Source organism: Artibeus jamaicensis, unplaced genomic scaffold (assembly GCF_021234435.1).
Source record: "Artibeus jamaicensis isolate MK-2021 breed Jamaican fruit bat unplaced genomic scaffold, CSHL_Jam_final contig_76, whole genome shotgun sequence".
NCBI lineage: Eukaryota > Metazoa > Chordata > Mammalia > Chiroptera > Phyllostomidae > Artibeus > Artibeus jamaicensis.
Window position 1 is genome coordinate 5135355 of NW_026521954.1, and position 19804 is coordinate 5155158.

The 19804-nt window shown below is 46.9% G+C and overlaps 1 protein-coding gene across 6 annotated transcripts in view; it reads right to left on the bottom strand.

Annotated features, from left to right (window-relative positions):
* Window positions 1-12509: 12509 nt before the first annotated feature.
* CUNH4orf19 (chromosome unknown C4orf19 homolog) overlaps window positions 12510-19804 on the bottom strand; it is a 77142-nt gene continuing 69847 nt past the window's right edge. For 3 of the 6 annotated variants that reach the window (XM_053672361.1, XM_053672362.1, XM_053672363.1), the window contains 3 exons: window positions 17102-17157; window positions 15192-15245; window positions 12510-14211 (listed from right to left, as the gene is read on the bottom strand). In XM_053672361.1, the coding sequence (XP_053528336.1) occupies window positions 13293-14211; window positions 15192-15223 (951 nt within the window). In that variant the 5' untranslated portion in view covers window positions 15224-15245; window positions 17102-17157 and the 3' untranslated portion in view covers window positions 12510-13292. The remainder of the gene's footprint in view (window positions 14212-15191; window positions 15246-17101; window positions 17158-19804) is intronic. The other 3 variants (XM_053672358.1, XM_053672359.1, XM_053672360.1) reach the window with 1 other exon arrangement.

A 19804-nucleotide genomic window follows, 5' to 3' on the forward strand; every position in this document is an offset into this window, starting at 1 on the left:
GCTGGCTTTCAATGATCCATTTGTCGGGCCTTATGGACTGGAAGTACTACATGGTCATGTAATCGATGGGGTTAATCTGGCAGTGCAGGGTTTCTTGTGTCTGATTTGGCCAGTGATCACCTGGCTGACTCTCCTCATTGGAGTTTCCCCCATGGTGACACCATTGCTCAGCCCCGCCCTAATGATGTTTGAAGTTCAAAGGTAATTTTGGATATATAGAGGAACTGCAAAAGCAGCATGAAGAGTTCTCGTACGCCCTTTCCCCTGGTGGTAACATATAACCACAGAACAATGACCGAAACTAAGACTTTACGGTAGGCATATCATTACTCATGAAGCCACAACTCTGTTCTGATCTTGCCAGTTGCCCCACTGACGTCCTTTCCCTGTTCCGGGACCCCCCTCGGCATTTGGTTTTTCGTCTCCTCCGTCTCCTTTGATGTGTGGTTCACCTCCTGTCTTCTTTTCTGGTTCATGACCTTGGCACTTGAGAGTGTACTGGTCGGTGTTTTTGTGAAGTGCCTTCCAATTCAAGTTTGCCAGCCCATCCGATTGTGTCAAGGTTTTGCATTATGGAAGGGATCCGTCGAGACGATGGGCCTTCCTCCTTGCATTGCATCTGGGGAACGTGATGTCAATGTGTATGACTGCTGACGACAGCCTCGATGGTTGAGGTGGCGGCCACCAGGTTTCATTTGGGTGATGTCACTATTTTCCTCTTATAAGGTGAGATGCTTGGAGATTAGGCAAATATTCTATTTCTGCTTAAACTTTCACCCATTAATTTTACCATCTGTATTGGTCCCTTAGGGCTCCTGTAACAGATTACCACAAAGCATTAGGTTTTCGTTCTTTCACAGTTTCGGAAGTTAGACGTCTGAAATGGAGGTGTCTGCAGAGTGGGTTCCTTCTGGAGTCCCCAAGAGAATCTGTCCTTGCCTCTCTGAGCACCTTTGGTGGCCTTGCTTTGTGGCTGCTTCACTCCACGGCTGCCTCCGACCTCACACACACTCCTCCCTCCGACCCCCGCCCTGTACGTGTGCCTCTGTCAGCTCCTCTTCTAAGGACGCCTGTCGGTGGGTGTAGGGCCCACTGGAATCTTGCATGACTTCATTTTAACTGGATTACATTTGCAAAGACTCTGCTCCCAAGTGAGGTCACCTTCACAGGAGCCTGGCATTGGAACATCAGTGTTTCATTTTAGGGCAGGGGCATCCAACCCACGGCCCAGGATGGCTATAAATATGGCCCAACACAAAATCATAAATTTACTTAAGACACTATGAGATTCTTTGGTGATTACGTGTCGCAGAGTATTTATGTGTGGCCCAAGACAACTCTTCTTCCAGTGTGGCCCAGAGACACCAAAAGGTTGGACACTGCTGTTAGGGGCTGCAGCTCAGGAGGCCGTGCCTGTGACTGTGGAATGGCTCTTTCAGGTTGTGTGCTTTTGATTCGGCTTCATTCTCTCCCTCCCTTCTTCCCTTTTCCCTCCTTCCCTCCCTCCTTTCCTTTCTCTCTCCCTTTTGCCTTTTTTTTCTGGGACCACAAGATACTCTAGACTTACCTCATTTTGTCTTTGCCTTGCCTTTGCCCTGGAATTGACCACTAATCAAGGAGTTCTGGTTGCTCTTTTTGAAGAATGAATGATGTTTAGAAATAAAGGTCAGGGCACTAGGTGTGCTCATTGATGCTGGGCTGTCACTGCTTCCAGGCTCCACATGTGTGTAACACACACACATACACACAGTACTAACCCCTGTGCACACATGGGGTTAGTACTTTTATTTATTTTTGTGTTTATTTTTAAAACAGAAGCATGAGTCCAGACCGATACCTCTGACTCCAGTCCAGACCGATACCTCTGACTCCAGTCCAGACCGATACCTCTGACTCCAGTCCAGCTCCAGAGGGCTCATTCTAACTTTCCACTTCTTTGTAAGTTTTCTGTCCTACAGTGAAGAAATCCAGCTCTTATCTATAATTTTTTATGTATTTGCCCACCACCAGCATACATATAAAACAGTTGAAATACGGATATGCCCTTTGGAGGAACAAATTTGCCAACTAGAGCACTAGAGCAATGAGTGTGCTTTGTTCTTTTAGGTTTTTAGCCTCCGAGTATCCGGTGGTAACGCTGTTTGCCAGGGTTATGAGGTCGGCTCCTCTTTCCCCACCCCTTCAGCATGGTCATGTGATCCCGTGTTAACACACTCATTCATCACCAACAGCATTCCGTCTCTCATCCATATCCTGGTTAAACATTAAAAAATGTATACCGAGCAAACTTCACTCTTGTACTGCCTCATTGGATTTCCGACTTTTTTCATTTTATTGTTTTTATTTTTGCCTTGCAAACAAGATGATCAATACCAGCTTATGCTAAGGAAGTGGAAAAACTAATTTTTATAATGTTCAGTTTGTGAAATTGAGGATACCCAGGATGTACGTACCAAGTTGGTTGTTGGAATTTCCCCCAACCCCCCCTCCCGGGTTTACAGTCAAGGGGAGTCAATAAAGTTGACACCTTTTATTCTTCATCAGCCTGTGGCCATCTTCTCCAGCACAGGGGTGATGCCGGGTGGGTGGGGCTGGGTCGCTGCCGTGCCTTCTTGCCTTCCTCAGCTTGTGGGGGAGCAGCGAGCAGTTGGTCAGGAGGCATCTGCAGCCGTTCTGTTCCACGTGGAGACCGAACACCAGACTCGCAACTCCCGCCTGAATGATTATTCCGCCCTCTTGACACCAGCAGGTCATCAGCAGGTCTTGCGTGACCTTGCCAGGGGGACTCTCCCGGGCCTTGTGTGCTCCTGGACTTTCTTCCCAAATCTATCTCGATATGTAGGCTTCCTCCACCCCTAGACAGCCGTGACTTGGAGGAATCTTCCTTCCTTCCCACTGAGCACAGCGGGGTGTTGGGGCTGGGAAGTGGGCTCCCACGATTCAGTTCTGGTTGCCAAGGGCTTGGCTGAGGTCGAAGTAGGGTGTGTTCTGCACCCGAGGCCTTCGGTGGTTCTTGGACTTTTTGTCTGTGGGGCAGGTTGGTTCCACCCATGGCTTCCTTTGTTCATTCCTCATCTTTCCGGGATTGTTCTTCAGGACTGTTCTTGGATTCTCCTGGGGCAGGGTGGGGGAGTCCCTCATTGTAGCTTCAAACACCTGTAAGGAGATCTGGGACTTCTTTGTGTCCTGCACTCCGGGGAGGTCCAGCTGGTGTGCCGTCTGCTGGATTCCGCTGGTGACCAGGCGGGAGGTCCTGGGCTTTGCAAAGCTGGCGCTGATTCCCTCTGCTGGCGGACTGTGGGAACTGCATGGCTTCTTGGCCGTTTGTTGTGTGCTTTCTCGTGCTCCGAAAGTGCTTGTGATTATTTTTGGAATAAATAAATAAACAAAAGTCTACCTTTAAAAATGAAGCTATTTTATGGGAGTAAAAATTCAAGTTTGGGTTTCTCCTAACCTATTTTCTAACGCTGGCAGTTTGTCTCTACAGTCTGTCTCATCAGAAACCCTGGTTTCTTACCTGGGGGCGTGTGTCCCCGCCGGTATTACCTGGGGTGTTACCTGGGATGCGGGTAGGAATGACTGGGCCCCGTTTTGGAGGAAACTGCAGGCCCTGAAGCCTGTGGCAGAAGTGGTGTGACTGAGAGACGGAGTCCGATCTTTGAGAAGGAGCCGGCCTTTGCTGTTGAGTTTGAACTGACTCCGCCACTTCCCGCTGTGCATCACTGGGAACATTACCTCACCTCTCTGAGCCGCGGGTTGCTCATCTGTAAGATGACCTAGTTCACAGGGGATTTAAAGATTAGAAAAGTGCACGCAGCCCGGGCTGGCGTAGCCCTGTGGAAAATGCACACAAAGTTACAGTGCCTGCAGTGACCTTCGCGCCCTTACCCTCCAACCCTGGCCCCGACCGAGGGCATTGCCATGGTCAGCAGTGGGCTTAGTGCCTCGGTGGTGAAGGTCGCTGTGCTTCTGTCCGGCCAAGGCGGATCAGTGGGGCCTGTGACGCGGCCGGGCACATATGGCTTTATTCAAAGGCCAAGATAAGCCAGAAAACCTTTTGTTCTGAAGGTGAAGCTCTGGGTTTATAAGCTTCACAAAAGCGCCACAGAGTAGAGCAGGGTTGAGGTTTTGAGGAGGTAGAAGTACTGGGGTAAGAGAAAAAAGGTGGCGTTAAGTATAACGTAGGCACCTGGGGAATGATATTGAGATGATCATGTACCGCATCAGGCGGTACTGGAAACATGACTGACTAACCATTCTGCTATACACCTGAAACCAATACAAAATAGTATTGAGTGTAAAGTGTAACTGAAAAAATTTTAAAAAGAAAAGAGAAAAAAAGATCTGGGGATGAAGAGGGAGTGCGTGCAGGGGGCAGCTGACAGCCCATCAGCCCAGCATCCGTCCCTTCTGGAAGTGACGCCTACTTCCTCTGGAGAACTCTTCCCCCCTCTCAGAACCCAGCACGTGCCTTTCTCCCCTGACTAGCTGGTCACCACTGAAGTGGGCACGGGACCCTCCTGCGGCCTGCTCCGATGGAGCCCCTCCTTCGAACATTTGCCAACTAGAGCTGGAAAAAGGGTTTTATTTCTCTGGAGGCAAGTGCTACGGGCTCAGTGGCTGTTGGAGGCCATGTTTGTTGTTAAGTGGCCGGACGCTGGTCTGGAGAAAGGAAGGGGAGGCACAGAGGGAAGAGAGGCAGTCCAGGTGCTTTCCAGGCCCAGGCTCAGGTGTCCCTCCGGCCAAGCTGCCCTTCTAGTTTTATAAATGTTCCAAGGACATTTCTCTTTGTCTTGCCTAGTTTGGGCTGAGCTTCTATCACTTGCAACAATAACAACAACAACAACAAAACCCATGACTAATGCAATGACTCTGAGACAAGGAGACACGTGAGGCAGTACAGGGGTACACGGGTTGGTGAAGCCCTGGCGTCACCTGGAGCTGCCTTGGACCTGCAGCCAGGGGGCCTGGCCGTGGCGTGGTTTCTGCTCTGAAGTGCTCCTGTCACAGGTGGGCACAGGTATCCAGGTTCTTCATGATCGCAGACAAAGAATTAAAGCAAACATACATAGAGTTTAGAGCAGAAAGAGCAGCTTTATGAAGCAATAGTACACTCCACAGGACATGGAAGCAAGCCACCTCTAAGCAGAGAGATTGAGGGCAGTTATATCCTGCCTAGTTTTGGCGGGCTTTTATTGTGCATGTACAAGTAGTTATACTACTTTAAAGCTACTGTGCATGTGGTCTCCCGTCACATTCCTTGATTGGCCACTGGGGAAGAGGGTCCTGCAATGTTAATTTACTGTAATGCTAATATAATGAAGCGGGGGTCATGGAGCATCTTCTGCGCAGGTGCATTCGCGATTCACCGTGATTCGGGGCTTTCCCAGAAAGCGGGAACAACCAGTCTTAGAACAGGGTCTCTGTCCTGTAACGACGTCCTTTACCTTAGCCCAGGGGCACCTCCAGAGTTTCCTCCTTCCTATCGCCTGCCTCGCACGTACAAACTTTCTCTCCTTCCCTGCCCTCCATCTTCCCTTGATTTGCCATTAAGCTCATGCTTATTTCTCCCATAAGAGCACAGCTTTGACATTCAGATGTTTTTGGGCCACCTGTGACCCTAAATTCTTTGGATCTCAATATTCTAACTATAGCATGAAGATGACATGTGCCTTTTAGGGTGGTTTCGACGATCACATGGGCTTGGGATCACATGTACACTGAGCACAGGGATGGCTACGGCCAGGCACACTTGGCATTCATTCGGTGAGCTGCCTTGGCACTGCCAAGTTCACACCCTCTTTTGCAAAACAAATGACAGAATTGTGGGAGTCTGGCCATTTGAGCGTTGATGCCTGATGTTTCTGCCATGTTCCCATTGCTTCATGTTTGAAGATGGACCTGGGGGGGGGCTGGGGGAGGGGAATAGGAGTGTGGGAGGAAATATGTAGAAAGGGAACTGCGATTTCTACTGAGCCTGAGGTTCCCCTGGTGCCAGGTCACAAAATGTAAGTGAGAGAAGGTCCTCATGGTCCTGATGTTGAATGGACCCAGATCACAAGGTAAGGGGCACGTTCTCTGTTTGTTCAGGCTGTCATTTTCTTATCCTACAGTAAGATATGAGTTTAGTGTAGTCATCTCAGTGAGTTTAAAAAGAGTTTGATTACTTTATATCTGCAAGTTAATCTAGCTCAGAAACGTGGATAAAATGCTCTTGGAATTGTAACATTATGGGTTTGCTTATTATGGATGAATATCTTCACGTTGACCAACACAAACAGACATCACACAAAACCAGCCCTCTGAAATAAACCAAGCCTGCCAAATCCAAGGGTTCTGTCTCGCATTAAAAATGCATTTTATTTATGAAAGTTTATTTGGGCAAGGAAGGATAAAAGGAATAGACCACATATCCACTTCAAATGCAGTATATGACTAAACATAAATGACTGCGTGTCCTACAATGGTTCCATGATTTAAAATAATGAAAATAATGAGAATTTTAAAATAAATGTAAAGCTGCCCCAAGATTTTTGCCTTGAGATGATTATTAATGATGTCAGTAGAAAAGGACTCATATAGTTTAGAAATTGTTTAATATTAGAATCAGTAGAGAGCTTTGGTGGCCACAGCCATGAAAATTTAGTTATTCAAGAAAGTGGTGTGTGCTGCTCAGAAAACGTGGTCCAATGTGAGGCAGTTTTCACTGGGTAACAAAAGGACACCTAACGTTAATTATCTACCTCCTGCTGGGTGTGTGCTAACCACTTCACACTCCATATCTCATGTAAGTCTCATGAGAGCCTGGACCGAGGCACAGCCATGACTCGTGTCTTACAGGCGACAAAACCAAGGGGAAAAATATCGGGCTGCATTGTCCTGGCCGTTCACGCAGCAAACAGGTATGGCCCCCCCCCCCCCGCCCACCTCGTGCTTTGCAGGATAAGAAAGTCATGGTCCCATGATCATCATGAAAACTCAGCTATCATTATCGATAGAACAGTCTCAGAGATTTTACAGGTAAGTACTTGACTGTAACTTTTCAAATCTTCATTAAAATCTTCCTCAGAACCAGAAAAAAACAACAAAGTCTTTCCTCCCCCAATGACAACACACATAACTTCCCTTTCCCAAAACTGAATCGTCCCCATCTCCACTGTTGTAAGTCCCCTCACCTTCCAGATCTCAGAGTTCACGCTACTGTTCTGATGGGCGCATCCCCCGAGGTAACGAAGACAAGGGACTTCTCTTCTTGGACATTTCACATTTGACTCAGCCCCTCTTTTGTCTGATGGCAACGGGGCTGCCCACAGAGAGGCCATATTACGTATTCCTTAAAAGGACCCCTTCGTTGTTCAACCTGGGGTCCGTGCAGATGCCGCCGCTGGCTGTTGTGTGGCTGTGTAAAGGAGGTGTATAGCCTTTGAGCCTCCATTTCCCTGTCTGTGGAATGGGGGGACCACAGGGGCATGGTGGACCTACGGGAGATGCTGTGCTGTACTCCCTGCTTAACAAAAAAGTTTTTAAGAGTTTAAACAAGTTTAAAAGTTTAAAAAAGTTGAAGCTACATTTATACTATTAAAAACAAAGAACTGTAACTTGGTGACTCCCAGAAATTTTTACCGAAGATTTCTATAGCAGCAAGTGTATTATTTGGCAGATTACTTTGATAGAGTGACTTTGCGGATATTTTTCTTGTTATCACTTTCTTCACTATAAACTTCTATTTTAAATTCTGTAACAGGTCTTAGTTTGTCCCTTCGATACTGGCTGATGTCTGGAAATCTTAGAGCTACGCCCTTAGAGCCTCATAAATGGGTAATTTAAAACTTTTAATTTCTTTCTAAGCAGCAACACTTAAGACAGAGAGAGCATGTTAGTTAGTGGGACCTTCAACCCTCTCTGACCTGCGGGATCCGCCTTGTGTATGGAAGTACTGAGGTTTACACGTACCACCCTCCACAGCCTTAGGACTATTTTGGAAAATGGAAAAGGATGAATCTTATTTTTCATCTTGGGAATGAAATTATTTTTGTGTTTTTTTTATTTTTGCTTTTAAAATAGTAAGATCTGAACAAATATCCCAGCGAGCCAGTCTACCAGCTGTCTCACTTCCATGAGTCTGGAATGTGCAGTTTTGATAAGGGAGGTAGGTAAAATTCTTTGGCTACTTCCCTGACTCTTGGTAATATTTTACCCTAGTTTTGTATTACCTATTCCCAAAATGCTTAAAAACAAAAAATGTGGCAGTCTCCTAAAAATCAGGTTCACAGGGTAGGGGGAGGGGCCCACAGATGAGCAGCACTGGGATGCTTGTGTTCTCAGTGTGCAGCTCGCACGCACGCACGCACACGGACGCTGTGTCAAAACTGTGAGCCTGGTTTTGTCTATTTACAAGGCTCTTTTGCAGACAGTTTATGTGAGCTTCTAAATTAGTGGTTTTCAAAGGTTCCACACCCAGGGATGTGGAAAGAGAATGTTAAAACTCTAAATTTAATTATCTCATCTTACTGTTGCTCTATGAAGTATACGGCGTATTTATGGTGCAAGCAGGTGTAACCATAGAGCCGGGAGGAAAGCAACTTGTGTCTCATCACACAGACACACGTCCTCTTGTTCTTTCTCTCCCAGGATTTTGAAGGTTGATTTCAAGATGACTAGAAAACAAACGTGGTCAGCAAAGCTTCCCACAGCCTGGCCTCAAACCTTGATTTTCTTAAGGTTTCTGTCTCAAATCGGTCCTCAAGGTAACATGGTCTAATCAGAGAGACCAAACCTTCACTGGATGGTCAAATTCTATTCTCTGTCTACAGACCACGCACCCTGCTGCCCCTCCCTGACCCCTGTCAAAGCCTTGTTGTTCAAATGGAGCAAGGAAGTTTGAGGATGTAGACTGTGAATAATAAACACAATTTCTCTCAAAGTTATGTAGACTTGTGCTCTAGCAGGCTTGCATTTCTGGCTTTATGACAACATAGCACAGCCTCATAATTAGTATTCAGAATCTTAGTTACACGATGTTCCCCCAATTATCCTGTGAAGGGCTTTTGTTCTTTCATTCAACAAGTGACACTGAGTTCCCCCTTCTGTCATCCACCACCCTGGGTGTAGGCAAAGGCACTTGCTTATTATAGTCACTTTAGTGAAAAAAAAAAAACACACAAAAAAACCCAAAACAGTTGCTAGTGAAAGGGTGACAAATGGTGAGGGAAGGAAACGTGACTCGGGGTGGGGAACATACAAAACAGTGTACAGATGATGTGCTCCGGAGCTGTACCCCCGCTGCCTGGATGATTTTATTCATCAGGCAATAATACAGTCAATAAAAAAATTAAAAAACAAAACAAACATTGCTAATAGTCAGCTCTGAGCAACTGACTTCAGTGTGCGGGTGAGGACTGTCTGTTACCAGCACATTCAAGAGGTTTGTCTAAACCTGTGTGTTACAGCAGCTCAGGCTGCTTTGAAAGTCAGACTGTTTCGATACGTCTACTAGAACCCAACGCCCTGGAGAAACTCACCAAGTTAGTAAATAAAGGAGTAGCTTTCCCCATAAATTAACAGGCAGAGGATTTACCATGAACAAAGTTCAGCTTGCCTATTGAATTATCTCTGCTTCTAAAACAGAGGATTTTACAATGAATGAGGTTTACCCTTGAGGGACAAACATAAACAGAAAGGAAGAACGTCCACATTTTTATCATAAAGACTTATGCAAATAGGAGTCTTCTAGGTGAAAAGTGAAGTTCAAATCTAAGACTGGAGGCCACATGCCCGTGTCTGCACGCAGATGACAGAACTCGGGCAGTCAGGAGCTCTCTGCTCACGCACTTGCTTCTGTTGCCTCCTCCCTTCTTCCTGGGGCCCCTCCTGCTTGGAGCTACTGATGGAAGAGTTAGGAAGAGAAGAGAAAATCTTACCCTTTTTTTTTTTACCCATACCCGAGGATATGGTTTTTTAAAAAATGATTAGAGAGAGAGATGGAGGGAGGGAGGGAGAGAGAGAGAGATCAATCAGTCACCTCCCATACACTCCCTGATCAGGAATCAAACCTACAACCTTTTCTGTATGGGAGCTCACTCCAACAAACCGAGCCACCCGGCCAGGGCAGGGACTCTTACCCTTCAGACCAAAGGTAGAGTGAGGCAGGAAGCAGGAAAGGCGAATGGCCAACAACTCCCGAGCATATACAAACAGGCGCACACTAAGAAACCTCAAATTCCCTTCATTCTTCTGCAGATCTGGTCTGATGGGTATAACAACTTGCTACTATCTAGACTGAGAACCAGGAAGAAAGATTTACTTTCATATTATTGTAATAATTTAAATTCCTCTAGTAAAAAATGAAATCTAACTTCTTAGCTCAAGAAACCTACATGTAATATAGAAAAAAGCCTTAAGATCAAGATTTGACCTGGTAAATACCTCATTGGTGCGATCTGCTAAGATCGTGAACAGCGTGTGATGTCCACTCCTAACCACAGCCAGTGCCTTACACTGAGGGTGCATCTGAGCTTGCCAGTTCTCCAGAATGTTTTGGGAAGGCTCACTGTGGTCGGCCCGCTCTCCTGATAAGAGGTGGCAGCAGGCTCTGGATAGAAAGCGCTGTGCAGAGCAGGATGCTCAGGCAGCTGCTAGACAACCTCGTGGACAGCGCTAGGTCTGCAGTTTCTTTTCAACCTCAAGATTTTGACCTTCCCCTGACATTCTTTGGTGGAGTCTGGACATTGGGATAAAGACAAAAGGGGCCAGGATCACTTTAAACAAAGAAACAAACTTGAAATTCTTGGTCATTTGTTTACCGTTTGAAGCAGTTATTTGCACAAAAAAAGAATCTTTAAAACTTGGGAGCGTTGTTCATCATGGTGAAACATTTGCAGCAGTCCTCAAATGGGAAACTATGTGAATGCAGAAGTGGTTCTGGTGAGGGAAGGAGACTTGTCTGTGCTAAGAGCTCACCTTGCCCCTCTCTTGTCTGAACTTCCTTTAATCCTTCTGTTTTGGAGATATCAGTGGGGACTATAGTCCAGTTCTCCTTCCCCTGGACCAAAGGCTTAAACCCCTTCTGTGTTACACCAAATACAATTTCAACCTCTTGCAAAGTGGCTCTTTCACAGGCTGTTGTGTTGTGAAGACCTGATGTTCAAAGACTATTGGCTGCCCACCTTAAAATGTGACACCCATTTCTCCTTCTCAGTAACTGAATCCTGAATTTGGAAAGCCATGCACACAGCTAGAAAGATAAGTTTTCTTAGCCTTTCTTGCAGCTAGTTGTGACCAGATATCGACCAACTGACCAATGAGTATATGCGGAAGGGCTGAACTATACTTCTTGGTGGTCCTTAATAGAGAGGAAGTGATGTCTTCTGACCCTTTATTCTTTTTCCTACATGGAAAGCAAATGTAATGACTGGAGCCCCAGCAGCTGTTATGAACTACATAGTGAACTTGAGAAGGAAGCCAAGATTATAGAAGGAGCATGTGTCATTCATACCATGGAATGCTCTACCAGCCCAAAATGCAACCTCCAGACTTTTCTACGTAAGAGGCAAGCAAATATCTATTTTTATGAGCCATTTATCGCATGCAGCTGGGACCTAATCCCAGCAGATACAGTTGGGAAATTGTTGAAGGAACTGCTCTGAAATATTAAGTATTTGGTGTACCAAATACAATAGCAAACACATCTCCAATGCAATTAATAATGCCAACAGTTTATCTTTGAATGGTTCTGAGTCACCTTGCATGTAGAGGGGACCCGTCACCAGGGGTAATGTATGTCAGTTAAGCATTTCTTAGGGTGTTATTCTTAAAGATGCTGGAGGGTTCAGAAATCATGTTTTATGTTGAATAATTACTAAAATGCCCGATGACATTATATATACTTCACAGTATTAGCATCTTCGGTTGTGAGGGTGTAAACACTTATTTAAAGGGTGTTTTTAACTAAGAAGACTTATTTCACTGAGTGCCTACTATGCGACAGACCTTGTGCTCAACACTTGTGTAGTCTCATTTAATCTTTACAAATACACACTGTTCTTATTCTTAATTAACAGGTGGGCAAAATAGAAGGGATCAGCTAGTTGTCCAAGGTCATATGGCAAAGCTGGAAATCAAACCAAGGTCAACCAGGCTTCAGAACGGGTTACGAAACACCACACTAAAGCATCTTCCGTGTTTATATTTTTCTAGATAGTCTTGACACTCCTATAAATTTTCCATTGATTTATGTCAGAACGCTGTCCGTTTTTATAAATTAGAAGGCTGGAACCCAGAGACGGCCTGTTTATCCTTAGGGCTCAGGCAGTCCCATTGTCAAGAGTTTGCTCCCAAGGACAGGGAGCCAGAGTCATTCTCCATAAAGCGACCTGATCTCCTCAAGTGTGATGTAGAAGTCTGGCTCTTTAAATTAAAAAAAAAAAATCCAAAAAACGAAGCCATCCAAGGTCACTGAGACTCAGTCTGGGAATATTAGAAGCGCCACTGAGTTAATATAGGCAGACACATTATGTTGTTATATTTTAATCAGAATCAGGCATTAAATGGCATCAAACACTCTGTATATCCCTTCCCTGTTCCAAATTTCATAAACTTCAAACACAAACATGACACAGTTTTAAGAATTATTTTGACTGGCCTCCCCAATCCCAAAGGAGATTAAAAAGTAATAATGTAAAAAAGTTAAGGTCAAGGTGTCTTAATAGCACAGCTAATGACTGACTGCTTCCTCATGGCTCCTGCTCCACCCTGAATGCTGCTGGGCGTCACTCGCTGTCAAACAACTGGTTAGTTATTACTTCCCTGGGAGATTGACTGTCCCCGAACGTGGGCCATGCTCTGGCACAGGGACACAATAGGCACTTACAGTGGGGAAGTTACCTCCTCCAGGTTGGGTCCGACGTTTGGCTCTTAAAAGCAAGATAAAGAATCAACAAAGAGAATGTTCTGCGAGTCTGTGCTCTTGGGATGAAGTGCTGGGATTTCGGAGCATTGTCAAGGGCATCTGCACCAGATGTTGTGGGGAGCTTTGGGGAGGGGCGAGCAGGCTGTTTCTGGACTGGGCACCCTGGCCCACTCCGACTTTTGTCCTGAGTGATGGGCCATCTGCACAGGGACGCTCTCGATCTGAATGCAGCATGGAATGCAAATCATCGGAACAGATGCTGGCTGTAAACAATGGGTGAGGCTGCACGACTCCCTGCAGGGGTATGGCTCGGTGTCTATGGAGCAACCGCATCCCGAGACGCCCCTCGTGACCCTAGCTTGTTTGCACGCGCACAGCCCCATCCCTAATCCACCTCGTCCAAGTCTTCCCCTGCAGTGGCTGCTTCTAAAGCTGCCAGGGCTTCCGCCACTGCCGCGTCCTCGTCCTCTGTCCCCACAGTCCCATCTCCAGCACAGCCGGGGGCATCCTCCCACCCATTTGTCGGATGGGCCGTAGGCACAGCCTGGGTGGGATCCTCTTCTTTAAAGTAGACACTCAGGACTTTTGCCGCCGCAGCCTTGTTTAGTGAATCCCAGCTTCTCTTCACGGAGGAAGGCGTGTGCGAACCCTGCCCCGGCCCGTCAGAGCACGTTTCCTCCGGGGGCTCCTCCTCAGGATGGCTCTTGAAAAGGTAATCTTCTTCCTGGTGACCTGCATTGCCTCCAGCCGAGTCCCAACACTGGGGGTAGTCTGGGGCTGGTATCTGGAGGACGTGCTCTTGTACTCCCACAGCAGGACATGCTGCCTTGGGAGGGACCCTGGAGTCCCCACGTCCGCTGACTCGGGTCTCTTCTGAGGACTGCAGCGCCCAGTCTGTTACCCTGGAGTCCCCTCCCTCAAGGAAGGGTGGACTTGGGTACACGTGGTTCGCCCTACTGGCCCAGGAACCTGTGCCACCCTGCCCAGGCTCCCCAGGGGGCTGCAGCACCGCAGTGGGCCCAATGCCATTGAGGGCGCTGCCGGTCTTCTCCGCACAGTGTCCCCCTCCTCCGCCCCCCTGAGGGTGCGGTCCCTGGGGAGGCCAGCAGGGCTCCTGCGGACCAGCTGTTCTGCTTCTGCTCACAGTCCTCCTCAAGCCCTCACCCTGAAGGTCATTTCTATGCACCTGGACCTCGCCACTCTGTTTGCCTTTTAATTTAACCGTGTCCTCTTCATCAAACTTGCAGCTGTTCACTTCGTTGACGTAGCCAGGCGAGGGCACTTGGACCGGGTCGAAGAGATAGCTGGGGTGAGAATGAGGAAGATCAGTCAGGCTCATCATTAGCTTTATTCATTTATAACTATTAATCACTCATTTCTACTATGAACGATTTCCTCTCTTCCTGTTAATTTCCATGATTAGTTACTCATTTAAGCCTGTATGTGTGTCTCAATCAAATAGACACAGTTGGTGTGAAAACGTCCCACCACTGGACCTGGTCCTAGGAGGAGATCCAATCGAGGGTGGGCAGAGGACACAGAACTAAGCCCTTCATGAAATTTGAAAACAAACAAACAAACGAAAGTAAATGTCCAAACACAGGCAAATAACCGGTAAGTACTGAGGTCACACCCCTCAGTGAAATATTATACAGTCATCAAAAGGATAAATATAAAGTCTGGACTGGCATGAAAGACACTTATGTTTTTTGTAAAGTCTAACATCCCATTTTGATTACAGTGGAGTAAAACTTGCACGTGTATGTATGTGTGCATATATACGGATAAAAATACACATGTATATGTATAAAGGTATGGAATAGAACTATAATAATAAAGATATATTTGTTAAGGAAGCCAAATCATCAGTTAATATTCCCTTTATTTTACAGAGAATTCTGTTCCACTATCTTCATCCTGGAACAGAATCTGGAAAACACTGGGAGCACAAATGTGATAGGGGAGATTCATTTCTAGTGACACCGTGCTGGCAATCCTCTCAAACCCAAGGTTTTCTCTGCACTTGAACTCTCTGGAGAAATGTAAATTCAGCCCCAACCAAGTTCAGTCATGGAGAATGATGGGGTTCCCAACGTCTCTGAGAAGGAAGCAAAAACACTCAAACAGTTTGAAAATCTGGGCCGTTTGTCCTCTTAATGATCTCAGTGCAGTTCCAAATGCGTAATTCCTTGGCCACGCCGGTCCCGCCCCAGGCTAGAGAAACACCTTTGTGCGAGTCGTGGATTTCTCCACTCGAGTGAGCTGCGTTTTTTCTCAACATTACCTGTGTATCATTTTACAGCACCTGCACCCCATCTGGATTATGTTCTGTTACCATCTGGAAAAGGAAACATAGAAAAGGAGAAAACACGGTGAATGACACTTTCATATAAATGAAGTTTGCTTTTTCTTTCCCAGGTGCTCACAAGTTAGTGGCATCTCAGGTCTTCGGCAGAAGGATAACACGTGGGCCAGGGAGGCACAAGAATGCCTTTTGGTGTCGAAAATCACCAGTTCAGAGCCCTCACACACTCACTGACTCTTGTCTGTGTATCAGCCCCCCCCCCCCCCCAGTGCTGGAAGTTTCGACTGTCTCCCCCATTTTGCAACGGCACAAATACAGGTGGAAGAATGCCCGTGAGAGAAAGGTGGGGCTGGAAAGGGCCTGTGTGTTTTCTATTCCACCGCCTTCTTCGGGGCACCCGGGAGCAGAAGGATGAGAGAGAGGAGGGGTGTCCTTGTCAGGGGATTAGCTACTCAAGTATTTAAGGACATCAGCGTACGGCAGCCACTCTGTGTGGTCCATGTTGGAGACCTGAGGGGGTGACAGCCAGAGTCCCCAGCACGACCTTCACCTGGGCCAACCTGCTCCTGCTCTCCCTTTCCATCCCAGGGATGGTTCTGGCTGTAATTCACGGACTCCACTCTCATGCAGTTCAAGGACACAGCGGCCTGTGGGGCTTCCAGGTGGCAGACAGACTCAGGTCTGTGCCTCTTTCATTTCTCAACAGCCGACTGTCTCCTGCCCTTTCCCAAGGTCACATTCCCCTTGTCCCCCCCAAAATTGGCCTCTGAATAAAACCCTCTCTTCATGTAAAATTGACCATATTCTTCTGGTCTTTCCTTTGAAAATCCTAAAAATGAGTGTGGAAAAACCTTTAAGTCACCCGCCATCTCTAATATCTATGACCTTTGAAAAGACAAGACAATCAAAGAACAGAAAGCCCTAGTCCCTCTGTCTCCACATTGGCTGGGTCACTGCCTGCCCTGCTCTCTCTCTCCCCTTCTTTCAGTCATGGATGAATTTCCCAGGATGCTGCTTCACAAGCCTTTACCCACCAAGAAAATGCCTGGTGTTTTCTGAGAAGTGCGGACCGGTTGGTTGGTTACAGGAGACTAGGTTTACATAGATAAATCAAATCCACAAATAACCTCTCATGCAGGGGTGAAAAAAAGCTCCCCCCCAGAGATATCCACAGCCTCATCCCTGCAACTTGTGAATGCTACCTCATATGACCAGAAACAAAGAAAAGAAAAAAAATCTCTGCAGATGTGATTACCGATCTGAGGTGGGAAGATTTGCCTGGATCATCGTGTTCAGAGTCCAGCTCTGCCTCTTCCTGGTTATGTGACTTTGGGCCTCAGCTATTTCATCTTTAAATGGGGATAATGATATGCCCACACACGGGGTTGTTGGGGATTATATGAGTTAATATTCATACTAAGCATATACCTGTTACTCAGCCTTGTTTGGATACGGCATGCTTAAAAAGACTATGGCCTTGCACTTGAAAAAGATGTAGTCTACTTGCATGACAAACGTGTACAAACAAGAGCATTAATAATGCAATACCAAGTGATACTTGTTCTGATATATGGGCCAAATGGTGTATTTCCACCAACTGTGGCACCAACTGGAAGACACAAACCCCAAGTGTGACAGAAGGTCCACAGACAGAAGTCACTGGGGCTTAGCCTGCAATATGTGTGTGCAACTTTTCTCCTTCTTCAAAGCACTCAATTAAACTGGCCATTTCCCAAACCCGGGGCTGTGTTTCCAGCCTCTGCTCCCCATTTATGTCTCTTTTCTGCTAATAATCCATGAGTCAGCTGGATGAACAGGACGAAACGCACCATGTGCACCTGCTTCCCTCCTTCCCCCCTCCTCCCCTCCTGCCTGCGTTCCCTCCATACCTGCTCTCAGACCCTGCCTCCTGCCACATGGGCAGCACCTCTGTTTACCCAGGACTCTATCAAAAAACAAAATAACACAATCAGCTGGGAGGATGGCCCCCCGCAAAGAAAAGAAAGAAAAGGCTTTTAAGTGTTTGAGACAGGGTGTGATGTGGGTGATGAAACAACTGGAACAAATGTAAAACAATCATTGAAAGATATCAGGTCGGCCAACTTCGGGATGGTGACTGGAAGAGTCGTACAGAGGGAAGGTTTCCTTGTGAAAGGAAGGAAGGAAGACAGGCACGTCTGGAGTGACACCTTGTGTTGCCTGTGACTCGGAGGCTAAGTCGACCCTGGGGAAGCCTGGCTGGATCTGTCCCCTCCCTCTGCTGCTGTGGCCACATAAGCAACATGCACCCAAGATGCAGTGACTGCTGAGATTTAACAGCCACCACTTCCTGTTTCCTTCAAAATTTACACGTCACCTGTGGCTTTTAGGGTTCCCTCCCTCTGCTCCAGGAAAACCATAGAATCTGTATTTTTCTTCAAAGCCATGTAATTGTGAAGGATGTTTTCACAGTTGTCCCCTTGCAGGATCAAGTTTCCAGCCACCCCCCCCAACCCAATGCCTCCCTTTAGGGCACACCACGTGGGTTTCCCACAGAGCTGGGCCCACACCCGAGCGCCGTGCTCTGCGCCTGTCCCGGGCCCGTGGTCATGGCCTCTGCGTGGGCAGAGGTCCTGCCCTCTCTCACCTCACCCGGTGTCTGCCTCCCCCAGTGACACTCCTTCTCTCCATGAGACCAGCGCTAGTGTCCAAGGTGGTGTGACTGCTGGTGGAAAGGGTGGGGGCTAATGCATTTCGGCCAGCCCCTGCCTGCCCATAGCTACAGTTATTCTTCCTTATTTGATGATTCCGAATATCCAATTCGTTTTTTTTTCTCTTTCCACATGTCACTCCCACACCTACATCCTGCTTGGAGGGAGGCATTCTCCCATTGGTGGGTGCAAAAAGGAAATACTCCTTGTCCGGGGTGAGACACGGACTTGGGAAGAACATACATTCTTGTGGAGTAAGACTGAGTTTAAGACGGGCCACCTACCTGCTTTCTCTGTCCTGCTCACTTGGACGACAGCCAGCTTAAAGGTGAGAAATCGGTTGTCAGGTGCCCTTTATTATCGAGCAAAGACAGAATTTGCTTTCTCTTTGGAGCACAAAAAAGCAACCGCGAAGCAAAGGGCAAATATCCTTTACAACCATCATCTCGTTTACACAGGGGAAAAGCAAATACCATTAGGGTGGGGTGCCCATCACCACCGGCGCCTGCCTGCTGCCTGGGGTTTGTGTTGGGGGTTGGCTCCGCCCTGGGTTTGGTGTTGAAGCTAAACAGCCACGTGTTTGAGGATGGACACGGCAGTGTCCCTTCATTTCTAGTCAGTCTCCTTGCCAGGAAAATCCTGTTTCATAAGGGGGAGAAGGGTGGTGGTGGGAAGAAGGGGCAAGACCGGGAGAGCCAGGAGTTTGCCAGCCGGGTGGAGAAAGGGACTGATGGTCCAACAGGAAGTGAGGGGGACATAGGAGAAGGCTTCACCCAGGAGCAAAGGGCTGCCTTCGCAGATTAGGTAATAATACTAAATCAATGTTCATTTTCTGGGGCTCTATAGAAAAATGCCCTTGTTCTTAGGAAATACACAGTGGAGTATTTAAGAGTAAAGAGCATAGAATCTGTAACTTATTAACATGATTTAGGAAAAAAATTGTGAGTGTGTGTGAGTGTGTGTGTGTGTGTGTGTGTGTGTTTAGAGTTTAGAGAAAGAGAATAAACCCGAAGTGGTAAACATTAACATTTGGGGACTCCGGGTAAAGGGCATTATATTTTTATAATAAAAATAGTCATTTTATTATAAAATTTATATAAAATAAACCACAAACATGACAGTTAAAAATAAAACTTTAACAGAATAGAGAAAACATTTCAAATGAAAAAGTAGTAACCAAAACCTATCAGCTTGCTTGAAATGATTCATATTCTAGATAAGCACTTTCTTAGATTTATAATAGTTATTTCCATTATGCTTAATTAGGCTATGAAATAGTAAATATTATTTTTAAAAGATTTTCAAACCCAAGGTATATGGGGATTCTTTGTATTTTTCTCGAAACTTTTCTGTAAGCCTGGAATAATGTCAAAATTAAAAATTAGAAGAAAGAAGAAGTGTGCAGGCACTGATCAAAATCCCACTGAGCGTCGCGCACGTAGCCGGCACCCTGAGTATTTACCGAAGGCCTCTGCCCAGCAGGCGGCCCCGCGCACGCACAGTCCCCATCCTGCCTGCTGCCCCGTCTCAGCGAGGGCCTCACGGTCAGGCGCTGCGGCAGACGTGCTGTCTGCTGGCCCATGAGCACGAGCTCTTCACTGACAAGGCCTGAGCCAGCTTCAGGGCCGCTCACTCAGAACACCTCTCGCTCTTATTCAAGTGAAGAAATGATTGGTGTTAAGTTACAGGTGCCGAAGAAGTGAGGGACACATGTGAGATTTTGGAAGTTCCCACAGAGGGTTTCCCCTCTTCCATGATCAAATCTCTCACTACCCTGTGTTCCAAAAGGAAAAGCCAAGGGCAGGAGCTGGGAGAGGGACCTGGGTTCCTCCCTCCCCATTTGGGAAACAGCAAAGCCTCCGGGTGCGGTGCCAGAGCAAAGGATGCTCTGCTTCGGGGGCC